Source organism: Lactuca saligna, chromosome 5 (assembly GCF_052625555.1).
Source record: "Lactuca saligna cultivar CGN05327 chromosome 5, ASM5262555v1, whole genome shotgun sequence".
Classification (NCBI taxonomy): Eukaryota; Viridiplantae; Streptophyta; class Magnoliopsida; order Asterales; family Asteraceae; genus Lactuca; species Lactuca saligna.
Window position 1 is genome coordinate 270342851 of NC_136421.1, and position 23728 is coordinate 270366578.

At 34.0% G+C, this 23728-nt stretch overlaps 2 protein-coding genes and 1 non-coding gene across 5 annotated transcripts; 1 reads left to right on the forward strand and 2 right to left on the reverse strand.

Annotated features, from left to right (window-relative positions):
- Window positions 1–15449: 15449 nt before the first annotated feature.
- On the reverse strand, window positions 15450–15646 carry LOC144999404 (U2 spliceosomal RNA). The gene has a single exon (XR_013660876.1). It is a non-coding gene; the product is annotated as a U2 spliceosomal RNA (small nuclear RNA).
- Window positions 15647–18304: 2658 nt separating this feature from the next.
- Window positions 18305–20376, reverse strand: LOC144997790 (uncharacterized). Of its 2 annotated transcripts, XM_078957658.1 has the most exons (7): window positions 20255–20376; window positions 19953–20165; window positions 19527–19724; window positions 19295–19423; window positions 19051–19197; window positions 18734–18901; window positions 18305–18642 (listed from the first exon to the last, which is right to left on the reverse strand). In XM_078957658.1, exons 2-7 carry the CDS (start codon window positions 20163–20165, stop codon window positions 18376–18378), a joined length of 1122 nt encoding a protein of 373 aa, XP_078813784.1. In that variant the 5' UTR covers window positions 20255–20376; the 3' UTR covers window positions 18305–18375. The 2 variants fall into 2 exon arrangements, with proteins under 2 accessions (XP_078813784.1, XP_078813783.1); XM_078957657.1 differs by having other exon boundaries at window positions 19953–20376.
- A 753-nt stretch (window positions 20377–21129) lies between these two features.
- Window positions 21130–23104, forward strand: LOC145047791 (uncharacterized). 2 transcript variants are annotated; one of them, XM_078996149.1, is made up of 3 exons: window positions 21130–21248; window positions 21349–21391; window positions 21858–23104. In XM_078996149.1, the coding sequence occupies exon 3, from the start codon at window positions 21867–21869 to the stop codon at window positions 23010–23012; it is 1146 nt and encodes a 381-aa protein (XP_078852275.1). In that variant the 5' UTR covers window positions 21130–21248; window positions 21349–21391; window positions 21858–21866; the 3' UTR covers window positions 23013–23104. The 2 variants fall into 2 exon arrangements, with proteins under 2 accessions (XP_078852275.1, XP_078852276.1); XM_078996150.1 differs by having other exon boundaries at window positions 21138–21259.
- Window positions 23105–23728: the final 624 nt, after the last annotated feature.

The following is a 23728-nucleotide window of genomic DNA, read 5'->3' on the forward strand; positions in this document are numbered from 1 at the left end:
CCGATGCAGTGGGCAAGGACCAGTATGTGTTTATATGTTATTGTATGGTATGTGGTAGTTTGATGGAGCTCACTAAGCTTCGTGCTTACAGTTTCAGTTTCGGTTTCAGGTACTTCCGCAAGTAAAGGGAAGAGCTCGGGATGATGGCATCACACACACCGCAACTTCAGTTTTTGTCCTGCGAGTTGATTTAGCTTTTCATAGATATGATTGATGCAGTCTTGATACAGTTTTCTCGTGATACTTTGTTATGTTTTTGAAATATTGACGTATGGGTTTTTATTTTATGGTATTGATCTAATGATTTTAGTAATGATTAAACAAAAAATTTTGGGTCGTATTTTGGGATGTTACACACTATACCGCCAACTGTTCACAAGCAACCAATCTTCGGTGAACCTTAGAATTTCCTTGACAGTTGTTTAACAGCCTTAGTCATATCCGGTTCAGTCCTTTTCCCTCTTAATTCCCTAGGCATTTGGAAAATGAGAATGAGTGAATATTATAGCATATGTAATCGATCCTATATCTGAAGCATATGGGATACGATTCATAATGTCTTACATAAAGACATGATACTCGGTCTTTTGCTAAAATATTCCCATATAGAATTTCCTATATTGAAACATTTCAACATGACATTCATATATGACCATGACTAAGTTTGATTAAAATTTCAATCTAAACTTTTTAGATTCAAAATAAAGTATAAACTCCCTCTCCCTTAAACCTTACTATAGAGAAACAATTTCCAAATTCTGCAACTTTGCTAATTTAGGACTTTGTTTCCTATAAGCAGCATCGGTTACTTGCAACACTTAACATAATAATCATGCTCCCACTAGCATGACAATTATGTTCTTACCAACATAAGAACTATGCTCTCACTAGCTTTGACATGTACTCAGAAATCTGTTGGACTTTTAGAAATCAATACTTGTTGACTTTCATACCAAAGTTCATATTTCTGCTACGTGGTGCTTCAATGAGTCTTTGCCTAGACTTCACAAGCTCATATACCTTTCAGATTAAATAGCACAAGTGTGTGTTTAAACTTTTTAGAAACTTATAATAATAAGTCTCGAATGTTCAACCTATTTTCCATTCTCAAAATTCGAATTATGAAAAGGGATGTCGTAATCATACTCGAATTTGAGAACACAATTATCACAACTGCTAACTCTAACCCTTTAAAAACTACTTAGTGAAAGCGTTTCCTCACAATTATTTTCATGTAGTGGAGAGAAACCTTTTGGCACTTAGATTTTATAGTGTATGTGTTCCTATCCATGTGAAATTTTCATTTCCAACCACTATCATAAGACAAGGTTTATGACAAATCCAAACTCATATGGACTGAACATTCTTAATCTTAATTTCTTGTCAACTGGAAGCACAAGGGCCTACATTGCATCCAAGTTATTAATCATCTCACCTACATTGATCAATGTACTCTCACTGATTAAGGTGCTTTGCCTTACGCAGTCAAATCAGAATTCATAGAACTCACATGCATAGTCAACTTAACTAGAATAGGCACAAAAATAAGAATATGTTAATACGATAAGTTATCAGCCTTAAGTCGTGTGCTAGTGATTAACAATAGGTTTACTCATGACTAGTTCTTGAAACTATTCAAGTCCATTTAGGATTCCCACTAACCTCATATACGATTCTCTGTCAAGCAACATTCCTTGACAAAAAATTATTCAAGAGTTGGTGCGGATTATTATCAAGATAACACTTCATGTAATTGGTCTTAGTTGGTCTTTGTTTTAGCCAAAAAATCACAACTACCAATTTCAAATGTGCAAGAGTAAGAAAAACATCTATACTCCACATTTCATTATGTGTTTTAAATCTTCTTAGAACATATTACTCAAGGTACAATCTTTGAGTAATTAGAGTGTAACACTTAAACACGACTTTGGAACGAAGTATGATTCATCCTTTTGATTTAACCATTTCAAAAATTCTTGATACCTCTTCTTAGTCACGTAAATGCACTAAGGTGTAATTTGAGGATCAATTGTGACATGGTTCCATAATCACTAGGATGATCATAAAGCACGATACTAAAGTACTCTCCTTTCCTTTCAGATTGGAGAAACTTTTATCCTACTACCTAATTGATTCTTCTCATTCGTTCTTCAATACATTGAAACTTTTTCAATGATTCAGAATTACACTTAATCTTGTAAGTATAACCATATTTACTGGACTTTCAGTAAATCATGACGAATAGACTTTATCGTCTTTTGTGGTGGATCTGACCAGTGCACATCAATGTGTACTAGATCCTTTATTCCTCTACCTGACTCACATACATATGTGTACAAGGAATTAGTCCTAATTTTCCCAAGTACCAAGATTTTCATACATCATATAATTTAAATCACATGATTCCAAGTTTCTGTCCAATTGAAACTTGGGCGATGAGAATCTTTCATTACTTAGAAAATTACGATGCTACCATAATCGATATAACTAAGAATCAAACCATTTTCAACATTGCTATTAATAGAAACATACAAACAATAATTTTTACAAATATCATTGCAAGGAAACATAAATAAGATAAAGAAAAAAAACATCATAAATGGTCCCTGTGGTTACCCAAAATCTTAAGTTTAGTCCCCGTGGTTTAAAAATCTCATAGATAGTCCCTGTGTTTTCAAAACTTTTGATGTTTGGTCCTTCTGCCTAACTCCGTTAAGTTTGTCCGGTAACTGAAGGGTATTTTTGTCATTTCACCACCACAGGGATCATTTATGATTTTTTTCTCATATTTAAAAAAAATTAAACATAATTAAATATATAAAAGGTCTCTCTCTCTCTCTCTCTCTCTCTCTCTCTTCCCCAACAAACCACCACATACCCTTCACCACCGTTATATAAGAGGGCTCTCTCTCTCTCTCTCTCACTTTCTTTCTCTCTCTCTCTCTCTCTCTTTCTCTCTCTCTCTCTCTCTATCTATCTCTCTCTCTATTTCTCCACACACACAAATACACTTTTACTTCATCTTCTTCGTGTTTCCTCTTCTATCTCTTGTAACTCTCCGAAAAATTATAACACGTCGCACATGCACACACAGAGGATGTGATTTAAAGCAACACAAAGCTCTCTTTTGGGCATATCTTTAAAATCGGTGACTTGAATCATTGAATTAACACCTCCAGAATTGAATTAAAGCATCTTTATTCCTCTTTCAAGAACTCGAACTCTCCATCGAAGAAACTTCTGTGATTGCAGATATATCTGGTGATGACGAACAACTCTGGTTTTTTCAGACTAGTCCAACAAGTTCATGTCAAAACTCCATAGTTTTTGATGAAGAAGTCGTGAACGCCTTTAGAAAATGAAACAGATGAGGAAAGAAGTGTTGGTAATAGTGATGACTTGTCTTTCTATAGCCTACCGAAATCTGAATCGGAAGAACACAGTAGTCAAGAGGAAGAAGAAGAGGATGTAGAGATGATATCATTGGTTGTTGGTCCAAAATCGACATCTAAATCTTTTAGACATGATGTAAATACACCATTAATACCTGATTTTGTCGATTTCAGTAAAGGAAAACACACCCAAATTGATTTTAGAAATGAAAACACACAAAGACACACAATTTCTAATTTATTTCAAGGAATCCACCTGATGAAACCCACAGCTTGAATTCATATTAGAAGATGAAATATGGAGGGTGATGATTTGTGATTTAGGGTTCATAAATTTAACAATGTTGTGGAGGATCTTGATGGGTGGTGGTGACGATCCAATGGTTCCCTCTAGTTGAAAAAACAACCAACAACCCTTAGCTCTTTCTCTTTCACATGTGTGCTCTCACCCCCCACCCTCACTTTTCTGGTGTGTATCAGAAAAACAAACGAACAATAATGGCTTCCTTCTAAACTTAACTTTATGCAGGTTTAATGGGGTGGAGAATACCATCTCTAGGCTCGATAGTTGGTGGGTGCTCAGTAGTGAAATTTATGGAACAGTGGTGATGATGTAAGGTGTTAATTTATGGTGGTGGGTTTTTCCATTTAAGGCTTCCGAGAGAGAGAGAGAGAGAGAGAGAGAGAGAGAGAGAGAGAGAGAGAGAGAGAGAGAGAGAAAGAGAGAGAAAGAGAGAGAGAGAGAGAAAGAGAAAGAGAAAGAGAAAGAGAAAGAGAAAGAGAGAGAGAGAGAGAGAGAGAGAGAAAGAGAGAGAGAGAGAGAGAGAGAGAGAGAAAGAGAGAGAGAAAGAGAGAGAGAGAGAGAGAGAGAGAGAGAGACAGACAGACAGACATACAGACATACAGACAAAGAGAGATAGAGAGGGGGGAAGGAGGGAGGGAGAGAGAGAGACCTTGGATATTAAATTTAATTTAAAAAAATAAAAGAAAAGAAAACATCATAAATGTTCCCTATGGTGGTGAAATGACGAAAATACCCTTCAGTTAACGGATAAACTTAACGGAGTTAGCAAAAAGGACCAAAGATCAAAAAGTTTTGAAAACACAGGGACCATCTATGAGGTTTTTAAACCACAGTGACTAAACTTCAGATTTTGGGGTAACCACATGCATGGATCATTTATGATGTTTTTTCTAAGATCAAATCAATTTTTTATTTATTTATAAAATGCGGAAAACTTGTCCTTACAATGCAAATACAAATGAAAACCATGTTACTAAATATTCCTAAGCAATATATCATAACTCCTAAGCAGCAACTCAAGAATCTAATCATCAAACCATGCGATCAAAATTCATTTCTTCATGATAAGAATCAACTTACTTTTCTTTTAAGCTTTCTTCTTTTTCTTAAGATTCTGCAAAAACATCAAAATGTAACTTTACATCATGTAATATGAATCTATAAAGAGGAACTTAAAAGAGTTAGATAGTGAATATACCTGAAGTAGAGTCATACAACTTGACTTTACTATCCTTGTGATCTTTCAGGTAGATACGGCAGCTTCGTATCCAATGCCTCTTCACTTGGCAATAGAAACAAACAAACTCTTTCAGAATGGTACATGAGACAATCTCAGACTTAGCCTTTCTCTTTACCACTTGGTCAAACGGTTTGACCTTGGTCAATCCTTGTCCATTGGGAGGAGAAAACTTTTCTGGACTTCTAATGTCGCCATTATCAATGTCCATGGAAGTTTGGAAGATTGATCTTCCAATCAAATTTGTTTGACCAGTATGCCAAATCATTGTTGATTCAGCAGCAATTAGCAAATAGGTAAGATCGATAAGGGTCACGTCGTGATCTATCGTATAGCAATATTTAATGAACTCACTATATGACCTACGAAGTGATTGAAGAACCAAGTCAACAGCCAGCTTCCTCAAGACATTGACACCCAACATCCCTAGTCTATCAATATGTGACTTCATCTCCAAGACGTGTGCACACACAGACCTTCCATCTTTGTGTTTGTTTGCCAATAGGGCTTGAATGATCTTGAACTTTTCAAGTCGACAAAATTGTGGGCCAAGGAGAATTAATAGAGGAGTTGGAGGAAGAGAAATATGATTTCTAGTTCCACCTTTTCACGAAGAAGGGATTGATCTTTCACCTTGATTGACATGTGGAATATCATCTTCGAATGAAAAGACTTTTCCAAAGGATTGAGGAATACCATAGTTGTTAAAACTAGACATCTATAAGGAGGAGAAATTCAAGTTAGTTTTTTATGTCCTTAATATAACACCCAAACGAAATATTAAGGCTAGGAACTAACACAATATGCTATAATTCAGAAGAGGGATGCCGTAATCCAACCGCAGAATATTTGAAGATAGGTAAATGATAATTTACCAATTTCCACCATGAAAAACGAAAAATTGAACATTAGGTTTTAAATGAATTGAAATTCCTAGATTCTTTGAACTTTTTAATGGCATGTTTAATCTCGATTATGCCCTTCAAGTTTGTGATTGGGATACCGAGGAACATAAACAAGGTATGAATAACCATGCAAATTAGCTTGGTACTCTCGAAGTTATTTATCACCTAATCAATATGTTGGTTAGTCACACACTATCCATGAATCTATGATAACCTATGAGCTTCCCTCTTTCGTCCTTCATTAGTCCCATATTAGTGTGCCAATTAACTACACATGCTCCACTAACGACCAATAAGGTGCAATGTGCAATTTCATAGGCTAGCACCATATTCATATTTTCCTAAAGTAACTAAGATTGAGAATTTATAAAACACTTAGTTACTTTTATAATTATCATTATACTTTTTAATGAAAATTAATGTCCTATCCTACCCGTTCGGCTAACAACCCTCCACTAGTCAAGGAAGCGGTGGGTGAGAGTGGACACCCATTCAATCGCCATTTTATAGGCAATTTCCTTATACCCCCCTTATAGACCAGCTTCGTGAATGAGGCCTACTAATGGTAAGATTGACTGTCTTACACACACACACACACACATATATATTAGGGGTGAGCATTTGGACCGGCCCGGACCGGCTCTTGGACCGGACCGGTTATGGAGAATTTTGTGGACCATGGACCGGACCGGATGAGTCGTGTCCGTGTCCGTGTCTGTGTCCGGGTCCAGGTCCGGGTTTTCCGGTTTTTGGACCCGTTTGGACCGGTACAACTTTAATTGCATAGAGTATATGTAATCTAAATTGATGTATAATATTATAACTTGCAAAATTAATATGTTTCCATTTCATGCCTAACTAATCTACATTGATGTCTAATATTATAACTTGCAATTTGCAAAAATTAAATTTCCAAATAAAAACAACTAACATATAAATCAAGTTCACCAACAAAAGTTAAACAATTTTAAGACAAACATATAAAAGTATTACCGTAACAACAAAAATCATAGTTTAAACTTTAAAATCAATCAAACTAACAAACTTCATAAACTAATAATCTAATCTTCCACTGGCCTTTTCCCCATATCATTATCATCCATATTTTTTTCTCTATATAAACACAAATGAAAATGTTGTTAGTATTTAATAAAAAGTAATAATTGTATAAAAAAAGAATAAAGATTGTAATTTTTTTACCCAAAGCTATATCATCATCGTTCAAGATGTCATCAACGTTGTCAACTATCGGATTTGTAGACTTTATCACCCAATCTTGGGTGCATAACAAAGCTTCAACTATCAATGTCGATATACTAGTCTGATACTCACTTACAACTCTACCACATGTGCTAAACGCGGACTCGGAATTATAGTATAAAATAATACTAAAAAGCTGAAATATTTCAGCTTTGATAGCTCTACTTTGAAGGATTGTAACTCAGTGAATAAAATACCAAAATAAACAAAATTATAGTCTAAATTCATCTACAAACTGTAAACTAAATGTTGGAAAAAACCGGAGGTTAATCCGACTTAAAACGAATGAGTTATTGGTGTTTAAAAAACATCACATATTACAAAATCTTGCTGAAAAGCTGAATTTTTTCAGCTTTGATAGCTCTACTTTGAAGGATTCTAACTCAGTGAATATGATACAAAAATAAACAAAATTATAGTCTAAACTCATCTACAAACTGTAAACTAAATGTTGGAAAAGATCTCTGGTCAATCCGACTTAAAAGGAATGAGTTATGGGTGTTTAATAAATGTCACAGATTACAAAATCTTGCTGAAAAGCTGAATTTTTTCAGCTTTGATAGCTCTACTTTGAAGGATCGTAACGCGGTGAATATAATACCAAAATAAACAAAATTATAGTCTAAATTCATCTACAAACTGTAAACTAAATGTTGGAAAAAACCGCATATCAATCCGACATAAAACGAATGAGTTATGAGTGTTTAAAAAACATCACAAAAATCTTAATCGTGTCCAACCGGTTCTAAACCCGGTAAAAACCGGACCGAACCGGGAAAAAAACCGGACCGGACCGGAGAGAAATCTGAGAACCGAGAACCGGCCCGGGGGTCCAAAAAAACAGTCCGGTCCGGTCCGGTCCACCGGTCCAAATGCTCACCCCTAACATATATATATATATATATATATATATATATATATATATATATATATATATATATGTGTGTGTGTGTGTGTGTGTGTGTGTGTGTATATAAAAATTGAACTTTTAATGTTAAAATAGTATAAGGGTGTGTTTTAAACTTTTAAAATACTAGGTGGTTTAATCTTTTAATAAATTAGACTTTTAATTTAATTAATTTAACACCATGTCAAGGAATTATTAATTTTCTCTTAATTAATCTTATAATTAAATTACTAATAAAACCAAGATGGTGTATTTTTTAAACTTTTAAAACACTAGGGTTTAAGAATTTAACTTTTCAAAATTAAAACTTTTTAATCAAATTTTAAATTCCAAAACTTGAGGGCAAGTTTTGAAAAAATTTCAAAACTTTCTAGATAAAATTTAATATAATAAAAAGAATCATATAATTTTACTATTATCTAAATTTGACATAATCTAATTTCATCTTGAAAGATGATTCACATCAAGTTCTACAAACAATCAATTTATCACATAAACAAGTTATTATCTCAAAATTTGACAATTATCCTTCAAATGGATTAGGATAATCGTTACCTTATCATAAAAAGAATGATTTTTATCAGTCAAAACAATTTGTGGTAATGATCATAATCCAATTCTGGTCAAGAAACCCGAAAATCTGCCAACAGATGATCCAACTCGTCGAGTCAAGCAATAGACTCGTCGAGTCCACCAGTCAAAGAGCAGATTTCGATTTGCTTCAACTTTGAACAATTAACCAATGCATTTATATAACAGAAAACACCATAGGCTCTGATACAACTAATGAGTTTTGAGCACTATAACAATCCTATAGTGCACATACAACCCTAGATGCTTTGGATCTATGTTTTCTCAAGTTATACATGTAATTTCATATTATCCAAATCATATACCCTAGCTAGCATGTAATTGGAGATATACAACATAAAAACTAGTTAGATAAATACCTCTTTGTTGTAGCTTGTAATCCTTGGCCTTTCAAGAGCTTAGTACCTTAAGTATGATATCTCTAATAAGTTACAAACACCAAGAACAATGGAGGACAATGAGAGAGAGGTTAGGAGGCACCTAAAAATCGGCTAAGGTTTCGTCTTGGAAGTCTTGGCTCATTATAGAGTGTTAGGGGTTACATTTATAGTGTGGAATTCCTAAGGTTTCATACATAAAACCCTAATTTGCCTAAACCTCTAGGTATTCAATTGATTTATATGATAGGCCCTTTGGACTAACTCTTCATGGATTCTCACATAGATTTAGCCCATCCCATAATCAACATGGATCATTAGCCCAAACTACAAGTATTACTGATTTACCTAATCAGTTACTGTAAATTTAATCAGTCTCTTCTGATCACCTAATTATTTCAAATTAATTTTTAATCAGTACATATTAAATAATACAATTTCTTAATTAATATATTATTCTTATAATATATTAATAAATCACAAATAACCTCTTTCTCAAATATTCATCCTATCAAATTGCTCCGGTGAAGGCAACCCAAAATGACCATGCTACTATCGGGTCAAGTACATACCAATTATAGTTATGAGCTTAGACACCTAATCCAAAAATAGTATGTTAATTGTCTTTGTTACTCTTGCATGTCTTGTATGTGTTTGTATGTATACCATGCGGGGCCTGATGAGTTTGTTGGGCTAGGCCCATCGCATGGTACTGACAGATCTGTTCCGGGCGGGGCCCGATGGTTGTGGGGTATGGCCCATCGTATGCTGATATGTATGGTATGAGGTATTTTGGAGAATTCAGTAAGTTTTTTTCCTACGGTTTTATGGTTATCGTTTTAGGTGCTTCCGGTTCGAAGGGGAAGGGTTTGGCTGCTTCCGGTTCGAAGGGGAAGGGCCTGGCTTAATTGTTGCGCATCCACCCATGTTCCCGCAACTTGATGATTTTGGGATTATACTCTGATAACTATTTTATTATAATATACTTTGAATGTTGGGAAAAAGATAATTGGTGTTACTGGTTAAATTAAAAATGAAAATTTTACTTTATAATTTTTGGGGCGTTACAAAATGTATGAGGTTAGACCAATATAATCGCCTTCAATTGTATTTAAACTCCCTTATGTACTTATATTTCAAGATATATGTAAATATATGCTTAATCTTTTTCAAATAGCTCATGGATCTATTTTGTTGCATGATTAAGGTTACTTAGATCAATATTTAGCTCCCTTCACTTTGATTGGTGTTTGTTGATGTCTAGGACAAAGAAATCAACACCTTTTTATATCGATTTTTGCCCTAAAAACCCTAGAGCCAAAGAGTTCCATTTTTGTGTTTTCATACATGAATTATTATTTTTAATTACGTATTGTGGTTAAAGCACAACTCATAGCATGTGTTATAATTTTGGTTGGGTGTAACTGCTTAAAATGAAGAATAAGCTCATTTTAGGGTTGTGTGTGTTTGATGTTGTGTGTATAAACCCAAGAATATGTTTTGAATCATTCATACCCTAATATATGTATAAAAATATGTATGAAAGTGTGTTGTTTAACGTGTATATATATATATATATATATATATATATATACAAGGGAGGTGTGTGTATATCATGATAATACAAAAAAGTTATGAAGTAAAAGTATAAATAAAGACCAGGATGAAAGACTAGGAATTTGGCCCTTGACAATTGTAAGACCAGGATTTTCCCCTTGGCATTGCAAGGAAAGACCATTGGGGTAGCCCATGGAAATTATACGAAAGACCATGCGGTAACCTATTGTGGTTAAAGCACAACTCATAGCATGTGTTATAATTTTGGTTGGGTGTAACTGCTTAAATTGAAGAATAAGCTCTTTTTAGGGTTGTGTGTGTTTGATGTTGTGTGTATAAACCCAAGAAAATGTTTGAATCATTCATAACCTAATATATGTATAAAAATATGTATGAAAGTGTGTTGTTTAACGTCTATATAATTATACAAGGGAAGTGTATGTATATCATGATAATACAAAAAAGTTATGAAGTAAAAGTATAAATAAAGTATAATACGTGTATCATATGGAAATTATTTAAATAGAGTTATTGGTATTGCATTGTAAGACCAGGATGAAAGACCAGGAATTTGGCCCTTGATACTTGCTTGTAAGACCAGGATTTGGCCCTTGGCATTGCAAGGAAAGACCATTGGGGCAGCCCATGGAAATTATACGAAATACCATTGGGGTAGCCCATGGAAATTATACGAAAGACCATGGGGTAACCTATGACACTTGCTTGTAAGACCAGGATTTGGCCATTGTCATTGCAAGGAAAGACCATGGGGGTAGCCCATGAAACTGTATGAATGATCATAGGGGTATCCCATGACACTTGCTTGTAAGAATAGGATTTAGCCCTTGGTATTGCAAGGAAAGACCATGGGGTAGCCCATAGCAGGAAGTGATTGTAAGACTATGATTTGGCCATAACATTTGCTTGGGGTTGGTAAATACCCGTTATTTTATGTATGAATTTTGTGTATGTTATATACCCGTTATTTTACGCTAGAGCCGATGACTTTATGTGGATGCATTGTATCTATGATGATATATGTGGTATACTGGGAACTCACTAAGATTTATGATTATAGTTGTGTTTAAAATGTTTTGTAGGTTGTTCATGAGAAAAGCTCAGTGGAACTGTACTTACGCAATGAAGATGTTTGTTTCCACGGTTTTATAATTTAACTCTGATACTGTATAATTTTAATCAAAGGAATGTTACTTAATGGTTTTTGAGCTAAAGATTTTAATTGGTTAAGTTCTTTAAATGAAAATTTTATTCCGCAATTTAGGGATGCAATAGCAAGAGATTGAGATTTATCAATCAAGGTATGAATAATATGACCAGTTTTAAAGTACATTGCGATTTTTTGCTCCTAAACCCTTATTACAATAATTGATAAATATTTATAAACTTGATGATATTACCATTTTTAAGGGACAATTAGTGATAACTAATGAAAGTTTTTTTTTTGAAATAATACCATGGTGTGTTTTGAATGAGTAATTATAAATACCATGAGACGGCCTATTTAGAGTTTAATGGTGAAAAAAGGGGCTTAGAAAAAAGAATAAACATCGCCTCGTTAGAATAAAAGGAATATGTGGAGGATTCTTACGTATAAAGAGATGACCACATCAACCAATATCAACTCCACTAGGTTCTCACCAGCATTAGGAAATGGTGTTCTAATAGTAAGTGGGGAGAAGATATATATATATATATATATATATATATATATATATATATATATATATATATATATATATGGAGGAATGAGAGAGATTGTAAGGTAGCATAGTCTCACTCACGGATGGTCACAAAGTCACAAGGCATGGATGATGTTCCATTAACAAGTTCGTAGGAAGTGAGCTTCCATGTCATCATACGCGTAAGAAATCCATCCTACTATGCATAGCCTTAAGAGGATTCTTACACATCAAGAGATGACCACATCAACTAGTATCAACTCCATTAGGTTCCCACCAGCCTTAGGAAATGGTGTTTCACTAGTAGGTTGCTAGTAAGTGGAGAGAAGATAGATATGCAAGGACGGGCCCAAGATTTCGTAATATGTGTTGTCGGTGGCATGTACGTGTTGCCTAGGGATGGCAAAAAAGCCCGAACCCGACGGGGAAACCCGAACCCAAACATTTCAGGCCGGGTAATGGGTCGTTATCGGGTTCGGGGCAGGGAGTGAGTTCTTTTTGCCCCGAACCCGATAACAACTTATTCCCTGCCCCGAACCCGATAACGACCTATTATTTGACACACACACACTCACATACACACAAATCCTTTTTATGTTAATTACACGCATTCAAAGATAAAATATTTACCGTTGACAATATTTTTAGTTTTTAAAATATGGTGTGAATGATCATTTTTTATATTTTGACGTTTTACACTAAACTTAAATCAAATAATTTTTTTAGTTATTAACAATTATTTATGTTTTGACGTATTATACCAAACTTAAATCAAATAATTTTTAATATAACATCTAGTTTATTTTATAAAAGTGATACATCATATTTTTAATTTAAAAGGGAGGCTAGAACATGTATTTTTTATAAGACATTGGGGTTCTCTAAAACGGAATAAATTGTTTGTTATGAATTGTTAAAAATCCCGATAAGATACCCGAAACCCGACGAAAAAACCCGAACCCAATGGGGCGCTCCGATAAGATACCTGAAAAATATCGGGGCGGTTTGGGAAACCATGCCCCGCCTCGAACCCGCCCCGTTGCCATTCCTAGTGTTGCTGGTGACACGTTTTTCCTTTTACATAGTGGCACAAATATAGAAAACGAAAAATTCAAAATTTTTTACACTGTATCCGAAAAAACAGGGGTTGACCGATATATATATATATATATATATATATATATATATATATATATATATATATATATATATATATATATATATATATATATATATATATATATATATATATATATATATAGAGAGAGAGAGAGATTATGAGGAAGCATAGCCTCACTAATAGATGGTCACAAAGTCACAAGGCCGAGGTGATATTCCATTAATAAGTTAGTAGTGAGTGAGCTTTCATGTCATCATATAGGTAAAAAATTCCTCCCACTCTATATAGCCTTAGGAACATAGTTCATAATATTTAACTACGGTCCCTTTGATTAGGCCTTTTTCTGTATTTAATTCAATGACAATATAAGTCATCATCTTAGGACAATATCTTCATAATAGCTACTAACTTTGGGTTTTTGTCATAACTTAATAACCTAATACTAATATATAATGTGAAATTATCCCTTCCAAATCAACAAAATCCGTAGTTATTCTGTAACAACCAAATTACCAATTAACACTTGTTTTATTGAAAGGTAAAATGCATTAAACCCAACCATTTATCTACCATACCAACATTCGAAAAAACTCTTATATTTTGTTTATATACAGGAAAACTCTTTATATTTTAAGAAGAAACTAGTTGTTTTGTGTCATGATATTTATCTTGTTTGTTTTTAAGTTGACATTGAAAAAAGAAAATGATGTCGCTTATTTTACCTTAGATAAGAAGCAACGTCACTTATTTTTGTTTTCATGTTAACCTAAAAACGAAAAATATAAATATTATGTCACAAAAAAACAAATAATTTCTTAAAAGCGGTATTTTTTTAATGGGAAAGGTAACTAAAAATATAAAGGTTTTTCTGCATATTAACAAAATGTAAGAGTTTTTTAGAATGTTAGAGATAAATGGTTGTGTTTTTCTGTACTTTGCCGTTTATTTAATAACAATTAATTTTGTATTTTAACATCTTACATTTTAAAAACACAATCTGTGTATTTTCAGGTGTTACAATTTGGTTTCTAGAATAAAACCATAAATGAGGTCGAATGTATTGTAAATAGAATCGGTTTCGCTTTAAATTGAGAGTGTTCGATGGTATTTCAATTTATGATGCATCTTTTGAATTTTCGATGGTTTTATGTACTTAGTATTATTTTTATAGATAAGTGAAGTATTGTGTTTGAACCTTTATAACATTAAATAATTCATTTTTGTAATTTAAATAGATTATAATGTTCACATAGTAAGATTATAATTTTCTTTGCATTTACATAATGTTTATGTTATGTTTATCAGGCTACGAATTAGTAATGACTCAACCGAGTTTTTTTTGGAACCAAGCTTTATTTCGGCGGGTCTATTTGAAGACTAGTTTTTTCTATTGTTGGTGTTTATGTGTTGATGGAAAGAAGTCTTAAATAAAAATAAATTAATGTCAAATTAAAAGCTGTTTAATAGTCATGACTTTTAATCAATGGCCAAACTCTACCTTTATAATACAAAACTTGTTTATTTCATTGTATTTTTATTTATTTATGAAATTCATTAGTATTGAAAATAGACCCTTATGTTATAACTTTGTTTACAAATATTACTGCTCATTGATAATCCATGGTAGCATTAGCGCAATGCATAAATATCAAATTTCTAAATTTAAATTTCAAATGAACAAACATATTGGAGATATTAAAAAATGACAATTTTACCATTTGTATATATATTTTTTATATTAATAAAAGATGGACCCATTATAAACCATCTTACCTACCCACAATATATCATCTTCTGTGGCATTAACAAACTTAAAAGTTAAAACCAAGATGTAGTAACAACTTTTTAATTAAACATGAATACCTTCTTCCACCCTTATTTTCTATTCAAATAAAAAATGGCCTTCATTTCCTTAAAACTTTCCATTTGAAGCTTCTATGAATAAGCTGTCATCTGTTTTGTTGAGTAATTATATTTAACACTACATCGACTTTATAAACAAATTTCTTAAAAGGAGTTAACAATTGCAATAGTTAGTTAAAATGTTAAGAATCACAACTAACAGATACCAAAAACAACAACTTTCAACTAAAAGATTGGAGGGGCGAGCCAGGCCTAGGCAGTAGTGTAAGACCAAGGCGAATCGTGAAGAACCCCAGCAGCAAGCTACTGTAATGGGCCTTTCCCCATAAAAAATAAGATTAATATCGAGTGGGCCGATGGCCCACATATCAGATATTAAACTGATAAGAACAGATACTACACTTGATCTTAGCCAAAAGGCCGAGAAAGGTATGCTTATTCCCCTCTTTGGCTTCTCATTTTATACACAGCTTTCTCTTGGCTGCTTCCTTCACCCACCCGATGTGGGATACAAAATCTTCAACTATTGCCTACCTTTAATTAGCAAAAAGAACAACATTATTGTTTTTGTTTTCTACTTGTATATCGAAATAATAGTAACTCGAAACTATCACCGCCAAATTAAGGCTTATCTCCGAGCTCTCCTTAAATCAGTTTTTAAGGGAATCACTGAACTTTTTACTGGATGCATTATGTTCTTCCTCGTTTGTTGTGTACAAGTTCCTCCCAATTTGGTATACCTACATTTCCTTGTACAGTGTTAGACAAAAGATTCGATAATCTAAGACCATTTCCCTTGAATACAAGATCTTAACAAACATTGACTTGTTTGAAAGATAGGAAGTTGCCTCAAAACTGGAGTGAATTTCTTGAATATGTAGTCATTGATTCAAGATTCGTTGCTCACTGCTGTCTGTGTACAAGAAAGAATCCCAGATGCAAAGTTACACACAAATTATATCAAATGGGGTTTGAGTTGTTTAGGTTAATAAAGAGAAGCTGACCATAAATTCAGCAGAATCACCTCGGCTTCTTTCGCCATTGTTTGGTTGTTGGGCATATTCACTACGTGTTTATAGGTAGTAATGGACCGGACAAAATCCTTGAGTAGGGATGTGGAAGTGTGCAGATGAAGGTATTGGTGCTACAGTTTGAAAGTGTGAAAAATATCTTAAATTTAGTTGAATTACAGGTTTATGTTAAAATAAAGCTGTGATGGTAAAGACAGATTGAGGTAGGAAACTTCTATAAAAATTAATTGGTTTATAAATTTGTTCGGAATTTATTGTTTTTACAATACATATTTGGAAGTGACAAAATTACAAACATAGTAATTTATTTCTTATTTTATCGTGGCTAATATCCAAAGGTTTAAAAAAATTATAGATTTGGTCTAAAAAGACTATTTTACCTATTTCATTTGTTTTACAAAGTTTAAATAATTATATAAATATTTAATAACTACTAAAATAGAAAAATACTCCTATAACTACATATTTTTGCAGTTTGCGTTTGCGCGTGCACGCGCACACACATAGAGAGAGAGAGAGATTTATGTGACAATGATAATCCTACAATAGCTCACCATGTGTCACGTTAAGTCGATGTGATCCTTACAAAGTCAAGGAACGTCAACAACACGTGTATGAACTTGGTGTATCTATTGATCCACTAAAGTCTTTAAATGTTTATCAAAAAAGAAGACTTATAAACCCACTTTCAAGTTTCTTCCCTTATCAATATAGGATATAAAAGAATAGCAACTTCTAATTCATTTATTAATTGGTGCTGATCCGTACACGAACGAAAAATATTATACATCAAATCTTTAGTGTTTACGTTGAAGCTTACAACTTTAGAAAGACGTAAAAACATTTAAAGATGAGAGCTTCTTTGTGTAGTCTTACACGAATCGACATCAACAACAACCACAACAACCGGTTGTTTTTATTTTATTGTTAGGCTACTTCATGACCAATTGTTTTAGTTGGTTGGACTAAAAATTAAAAGAAACTTAAAAAATGCAAAGAAAAAGCTTAAAACTCAACTTTGGCGTTAGTGCACCAACCGTTTTACTTTTATTAAAAAAAATTAACAAAATATACTAAAATACATAAAATAATTTTATCTACATATACAAATAAAGACCAATATTTATATATTTTTAGAATTTTGTTAATATTTTTAATATTGTCTATATAATCTTAAATATAATAAGAAGTTTAGGTTATAAATTTAATAAAACGTAATATGTACCCGGTATAATATAATAATAAATAATCATAATTAATATAATAGTTTGGTTTGGGTTCGGTTGCTAATAGGTGTGAAAAATTGGGTTTAGTTGGGTTGTATAGGTGGAAGAAAGATAAATTAATTTTTTAATAGATAGTTGGGTTGATTTTGGTTGTGAATCGAAGTAGTCTTATGTTCTTAATTTTACCCAACAAAAAAACGGTTTTCCTTCTATCTTTCTTATAATCAGATCTAATCACGAATGATGGAACTTCTTGATGAAATTTGGTAACTATGACAAAAATTGCAAAAATTGTCATGATAAAGGACAAATAAATATTAAAAAAACAACAATGTTACCATTTGTTTTATATTTTATTATTTGTTTATGGTAATAAAAATGGACAGACCATAAACCCTCCCACATGGTGGATCGTCTTCTCAGGCATTTAACAAGAACAGATCAAGAAAGAAAGAAATGTGAAGAACAAAAGCAACTAAACAAATATAGGCAAGAAACCAAAAAATTAAAACCAGGATGTATTAACAACTTTTTAATCAAGATGAACTCCTTCTTCCTCCTTTATTTTCTGTTCAAATAAAAAATGGCCTTAATTTCCATACACTTTCCGTGATCTGTTTGTGTGGCTTTCAAATCCATGTTGAGAACTTATCTTGACAGAAGTTATTTATTTATTAAATGCTGTTGTATATAAAAAACCACATAAACTGTAGTAACCCGATTGTCATTGAAAGAAAAACCCATATATGATATAACCAACTAAAAAAGATAATGAAATTAAGAATGCGACAATTATAACAAATTTGTAGAAAACCTAAAAGAAAAAGACAATAATTAAAATTTACAAATATGTATATAAATTAATTAATGTTAATAATATCCATGCATAAACATTGAAAAATCGATCATACACTCTTAGCAGTAGTTAGCCGTGATCGTTCGGAGGTATCCGGATCCGTTGGGCGGGACCAAGCAGACGCAGAAACAGAAGCAGGGGTAGATAGGTCAATTTGAACTTCTTGGGTGACGTCATCCCAATACACCAAATCTTGCATGCTCAGTTGATGGTATTCAATTATCTCTCTCAAATGCCTGTTCTCACGTGCGTACACCGAATTATCATGTGCCAAACGCCCTTTTTCTGCTAATAACGTCTCCAGCTGAATCCGTATCTAAATTCATAAATAAACAATCCAATTTAATTAATTTCTTTCAATTATACCAACTGTTAATATTACTAATTAAATTAAAAGACATACATACCATGTCATCATCATCATGATGTGCATGTGCAGGGTGGTCGCCATCTCGGAGCATTTTGTTTTCTTCTTCCAGCTCAGAACATCGTTTTTTTGCAGAATCCAAATCAGCCTTCACTCTTTTCAGCTCCCGAAGAAGCACTTTTGCTTTGGCAGCTGTTGCAATTGCCACCTGTCACCCACGCAATCCAACAAAACAAACACCATCATACATTATACATATATGATATGATATATCTCATATATAATATTATCATTGACATGTCCATCATGCATGCATGCATGATGCATCATGATTCATGCATGCATTTGCCACCTTACGTCGCGAGAAACCTTCAGTTGAGTTTCTGGATCCATCTGGACTTTCTTTCCTTCATTATTCTTTCCCCTGCCTCTTCTCATCTGCATTAATTCCTGCATCAATTCCTCATCGCTTTTCCTGTCTCTCATGCTTTTTCTATTTCCTTCCTGAATGTAACAAAATTAAGATAATTACTTTGATAGATATCTATAAACATTTACAATTCATAATTACTTTTAACTAACAATAACAAGACTAATTTACCTCCAAAGCATTCCCAATGGTCTCACCAATTTGATTGAGGGAACAAGATGTGAGTCTATCCAAACCATGAATCTTTACTCTTGGAGGACCCTCCAATTTCTTCGAATGCTCAAATTGAATACCATTGAACTACAAACCAACATTGTATCTTACTGATATATGAAAAATCTTATACATTAAATAATCAACAAATAAAGAAACTATATATGAAATGAAAAAAGTGATATAGCACCTGGTTACTTGTTGAGAAACTAACTGCTTCTGGCTTCGTGATGCTAGGAGTATTTGATTGTTTAGGACTTCCATTATGATCAAGAATGGATTTAGCTTTCCTTGCTATAACGCCCCAAAAGCCTCCTGGTTCATTTTTGCTCTTCATTGAAGTATAATCATATGTGGTAGCAGAACTTTTTTTTTCTACGAATCCTGACTGAAATCGTAATAATGTTCAAACCAATTAAAGCTAGAAATAAGGAAAAGGGGGTAATATCAATTATATACACACAATTGTGACATTTACGCAGTTCCTTTAACACGAGGAAGATTTATCTGTATACATTCATCCACACATATATGTATGAATTTTGTAAAGAAGAATAGAACAGAAAACCTTCAAATTTAGCATAAAAATAAACTAAAAGTAAAAGTAATGAAAAACCTTGGTTCGATTTTTGAAAGAAGCGTGAAAGGCACCGGAGGATTGAAAAGATTGGAGACGAGGGTCGGTAGGTCTGTTTGGCTGAGGGGCGAGAGGTGACGAAGGTGCGGCTGCAGCGGAGGATGTGGTGGTGTCATCTTGGTCTCGCGGATGGAGAATCCCTTCGTTAAACGTGGAAGACCTAGAAAGTCCTTGCCTTCTACGATACGCCATCTTTGATTATACAAATATATACAAATACACAGTTAGCAGGCAACGAGGGAGAAACAATGGAGACGTAGTAGGGCATCGGAATGACCCACCGCCGGGCACCAGAACGGCAATGAAGCGATCGGAGGAGATGAAAGGCTTTCAGATCATGAAAAACACCGGAAACACGTCTTTCTGTTTTCTAACAAACTCGCCAAATTTGGTCTCACGAATTCTATTTCAATTTTTGAGGGAAAACATTAATGTATGTGATTGCTTTCTTTCAATTAAAACAACAATTTGTAAATGTTTGCCCTCCACTATTCATTACATCCAAGTTTGGTCCTCCGAAATGTTTTTCTTCATTATCAGCCTAAGATCGCCAATATCGTTTCGTTTGATATGCCAATAATTTCATTGCCATTTTGTATCATTTTTTTTTTGTATTAATTAGTTATTTTTTTACTTTAAAAAATAAAAACTTCAATTGAAATATTTTTTTTCAATTTATTTAGAGCTACATTATCTTATAGACTTATTTATCAAATACCAAAGTCAATGTTGTACTGTATAAAACAATTACAACACCCTTCAAAACCTTGAGAATAACACCCAATTAAAACTTAACGTATAGTGAAAGTTTGCAACAATTTAAAATTTTCTAAAACCTCAACAAGGTGTTTAGTAGAACCAAAGCACTAATTAAAAATAGTTTTATGGTACGTCAAACATGAAAAAATCTTGATATCAAAGTCCACGATATCAATTGTTGAATATATCAATTGGTCATCGTGCTCTTATATTCACCACTTAATATTTTAATTAGAATCTTCAAGAGTTGAATAAAATGTATAATTTTGTAAGTCCGAGATTTTAAATGATAATTCGCTATTTATTAAAAAAAAAATTATATTAATACATATTTGTAAATTTCCTTCAGGTATGGCGGCATAAAAGAGATAAGAGGAACTTTTTTTTGCATCAGACAACTAATGAATGGACCCCAAAACAAGAAAGCAGCCAATCGTGGGAATTTCTGACACTCTCCATCGCGTTTATCCCTTCTTCTCGATCTTCTTCTTTGATTTTGGTCGCCGCAAATCCCTGGTAAATTTCAGGTTAATTGTCTTATGATCATAGGCTTCTTTCTAATCTTTATGAACTTTATTTCAAAAGTGGTCAACGATTCGTTTGTCTTTCAATTCAGGTGAGGAAATTGATGATCTCTGGTGCGGAATTGATTTTTACAAGTAAGTATCTGGTAAATTTATGGGTATCCCTTTTCCTTATACATGGAATCAGTATTAGGGATTCGCATGTATATCCAGTTTAACCATTTGGGTTGTATTGTATCAATGCGAGTGAACACCACATTTCTTTATCCTTATTAAAATTATAATAATAAACGTTGACCTTTCACAAAACCTTTGAGCATCTTTTTTATCATACAAAATGGATATAGGAAATGGAGGGTCGCGAAATAATTCAAGTTGAGTTTGTATGCTGGCTTTCTTCACATCTGACAATAATCCCATTATGTGTTTGTTAACTGTATGTTGTTTTAACAAACAAAAGTAGCACTAAAGGTGGATTATGAGTTATGACAGATTGTAGGAAACAACAATGATAAACGAGTTAAAGCTAATAATCAAACATCCATAGCTTCTATGTATCTTATGGACATGAATTGACTAATCACAACATGTACTTTTGCAGCTGTAACTTATGGACACGAATAACACATTAGCCATTGAACCAAAGAGGTGTTGCCTGTGTCATAGAATTCTTTCATCTGAGGGGATGATTGAACCCATGGCCATGAACATATGTGGGGATTGTAAGTTTTTATTTGTGGAGGACACAGACACCCTCACACTCACACAACACTCAACTCCTACCTCAAGGTACAACAGCAGCCCAGAATCTATAGAAAATATATTATCACAAGAATTTCCAGATATGATCAATCTAGCCAGACACATGCAGCCTATAGTCTCTGATCATGACCATGGGTATCAATCCAGATCAAGACAATGGGGGAGAGTTTTATCTGATACAGAAAGTGATGACTTTGATTCTGTTTTTGAGGAAACTGATATCTTTCCATATTCTAATTCCAATTCTGGAAGTTATGACACAGATTCAGACTCCATCCACGGTGATCTTAACCAATGGAACTCGGATGACCATGATGATGATGATGATGGTGATGGTGATGGTGATGGTGAAAACATACATGGAAGTTTGTTGGGTAGGGCTCGGCTGCACAGATCATTGGCGACAAATGGACGGAATCTGTCGGTGGATTGGCTTAGGGAGGTTCTGTCTCCGGAGGCCGGAATCGGAATCGGAATCGGTGAAAGGAGAGGAATTGATGGTAACTTGGAGGAGCAAGTGACATGGCGTAGTGTTGGAGAGTATCTTGATGGTGAGATTGACAGAGAGGCGCCTCCTGCATCGGCTTTGTTTGTGAAGAATCTTGAACATGTGGTGGTTGGAGATGATGACGTGGAGGGTTTGAGTTTGGTGTGTGTGATTTGTAAGGATAGTGTGTGTGTTGGGAGTGTAGTGAATCGACTTCCTTGTTTGCATGTGTACCATTCTTCATGTATTACACCATGGTTAAATGCGCACAATACTTGTCCCCTTTGTAGATACGAGCTTCCGACAGATAGTGACAGGAGGAGACCAGACAGAAGCCATGCATTGGTGGGGCGGAGTGAGAACGTGAGTGGTGGTGGTGGAGGAGGAGGGTGGTGGTTTGTGGTGGCTCCGCTAGTGAGTGTGGTGGGTATTGGTCTTATGCTGTGGTTGGGGGGAAGTAGTAGTGGAATGGAGAACAGAAGCAGGAGATGGTGGTCTTTCTTGTAGTAGTGAATTTCGGTTTTCCTTCATGTCTGTTGTACAGAGATTTGGTTCATCATCATTGATTTTATTTAATTTCAAGGAAAGAAATTAGTTAAGTTATGCTGTTAAATACCTCCTACTAAAATTTAATGTCAGACTATAATGTTCAGTGAAAAACATGTTGGGAACTCGATAAAACTCATAGAAATTAGTGGACACTACTTTTCCCATCAACCAAATACCATAGCATTAGTGGTAATTGTAAGGGGTGACCAAAAACCAAACGGATCTAAAAAACCGATTTTGACAAAAACCGACTAAATTTGATGTTGTGCGGTAGTTGTACCCTAGAAACCGAACCCCACGACTTTAATTATATGTATATTGAAAAAAATATGCTATTATAATATTATGGATGTTTAAGTTAAAACGGTCATTTCTTTTCACATTAGAAACCGTATCTAGGGATGAGCAAATGGACCGGGGAACCGACCGGAACCGGAACCGGCATCGGCACCGGAACCCGATGGAACCGCTCGGGCCGGGACCGGGACGTTATTTTTGTGGATTTTTGGAATCGGGAACCGGTAGGAACCGGAACCGATATAACCGGAACCGGTAGAACTGACAAAAATCGGAACCGTATGATGCTATTTTTCAAGGGCCGGTTCCAACATTTGAAGACACGACAAGAACCGGTAGGAACCGGGAAGCGGTAGAACCGGAACCGATAGAACCGC

What these genes read in the sequence shown, in the direction of transcription:
- LOC144997790 (XM_078957658.1), bottom strand. Translation starts at nt 20,165, where the DNA reads ATGGCGTATCGTAGAAGGCAAGGACTTTCTAGGTCTTCCACGTTTAAC. An exon ending in GTTTCTCAACAAGTAACCAG is followed by an intron (nt 19,424 to 19,526) that starts GTGCTATATCAC and finishes GTTGGTTTGTAG; the next exon opens with TTCAATGGTATTCAATTTGA. An exon ending in ATCATGATGATGATGACATG is followed by an intron (nt 18,643 to 18,733) that starts GTATGTATGTCT and finishes TTATGAATTTAG; the next exon opens with ATACGGATTCAGCTGGAGAC.
- LOC145047791 (XM_078996149.1), top strand. Translation starts at nt 21,867, where the DNA reads ATGGACACGAATAACACATTAGCCATTGAACCAAAGAGGTGTTGCCTG.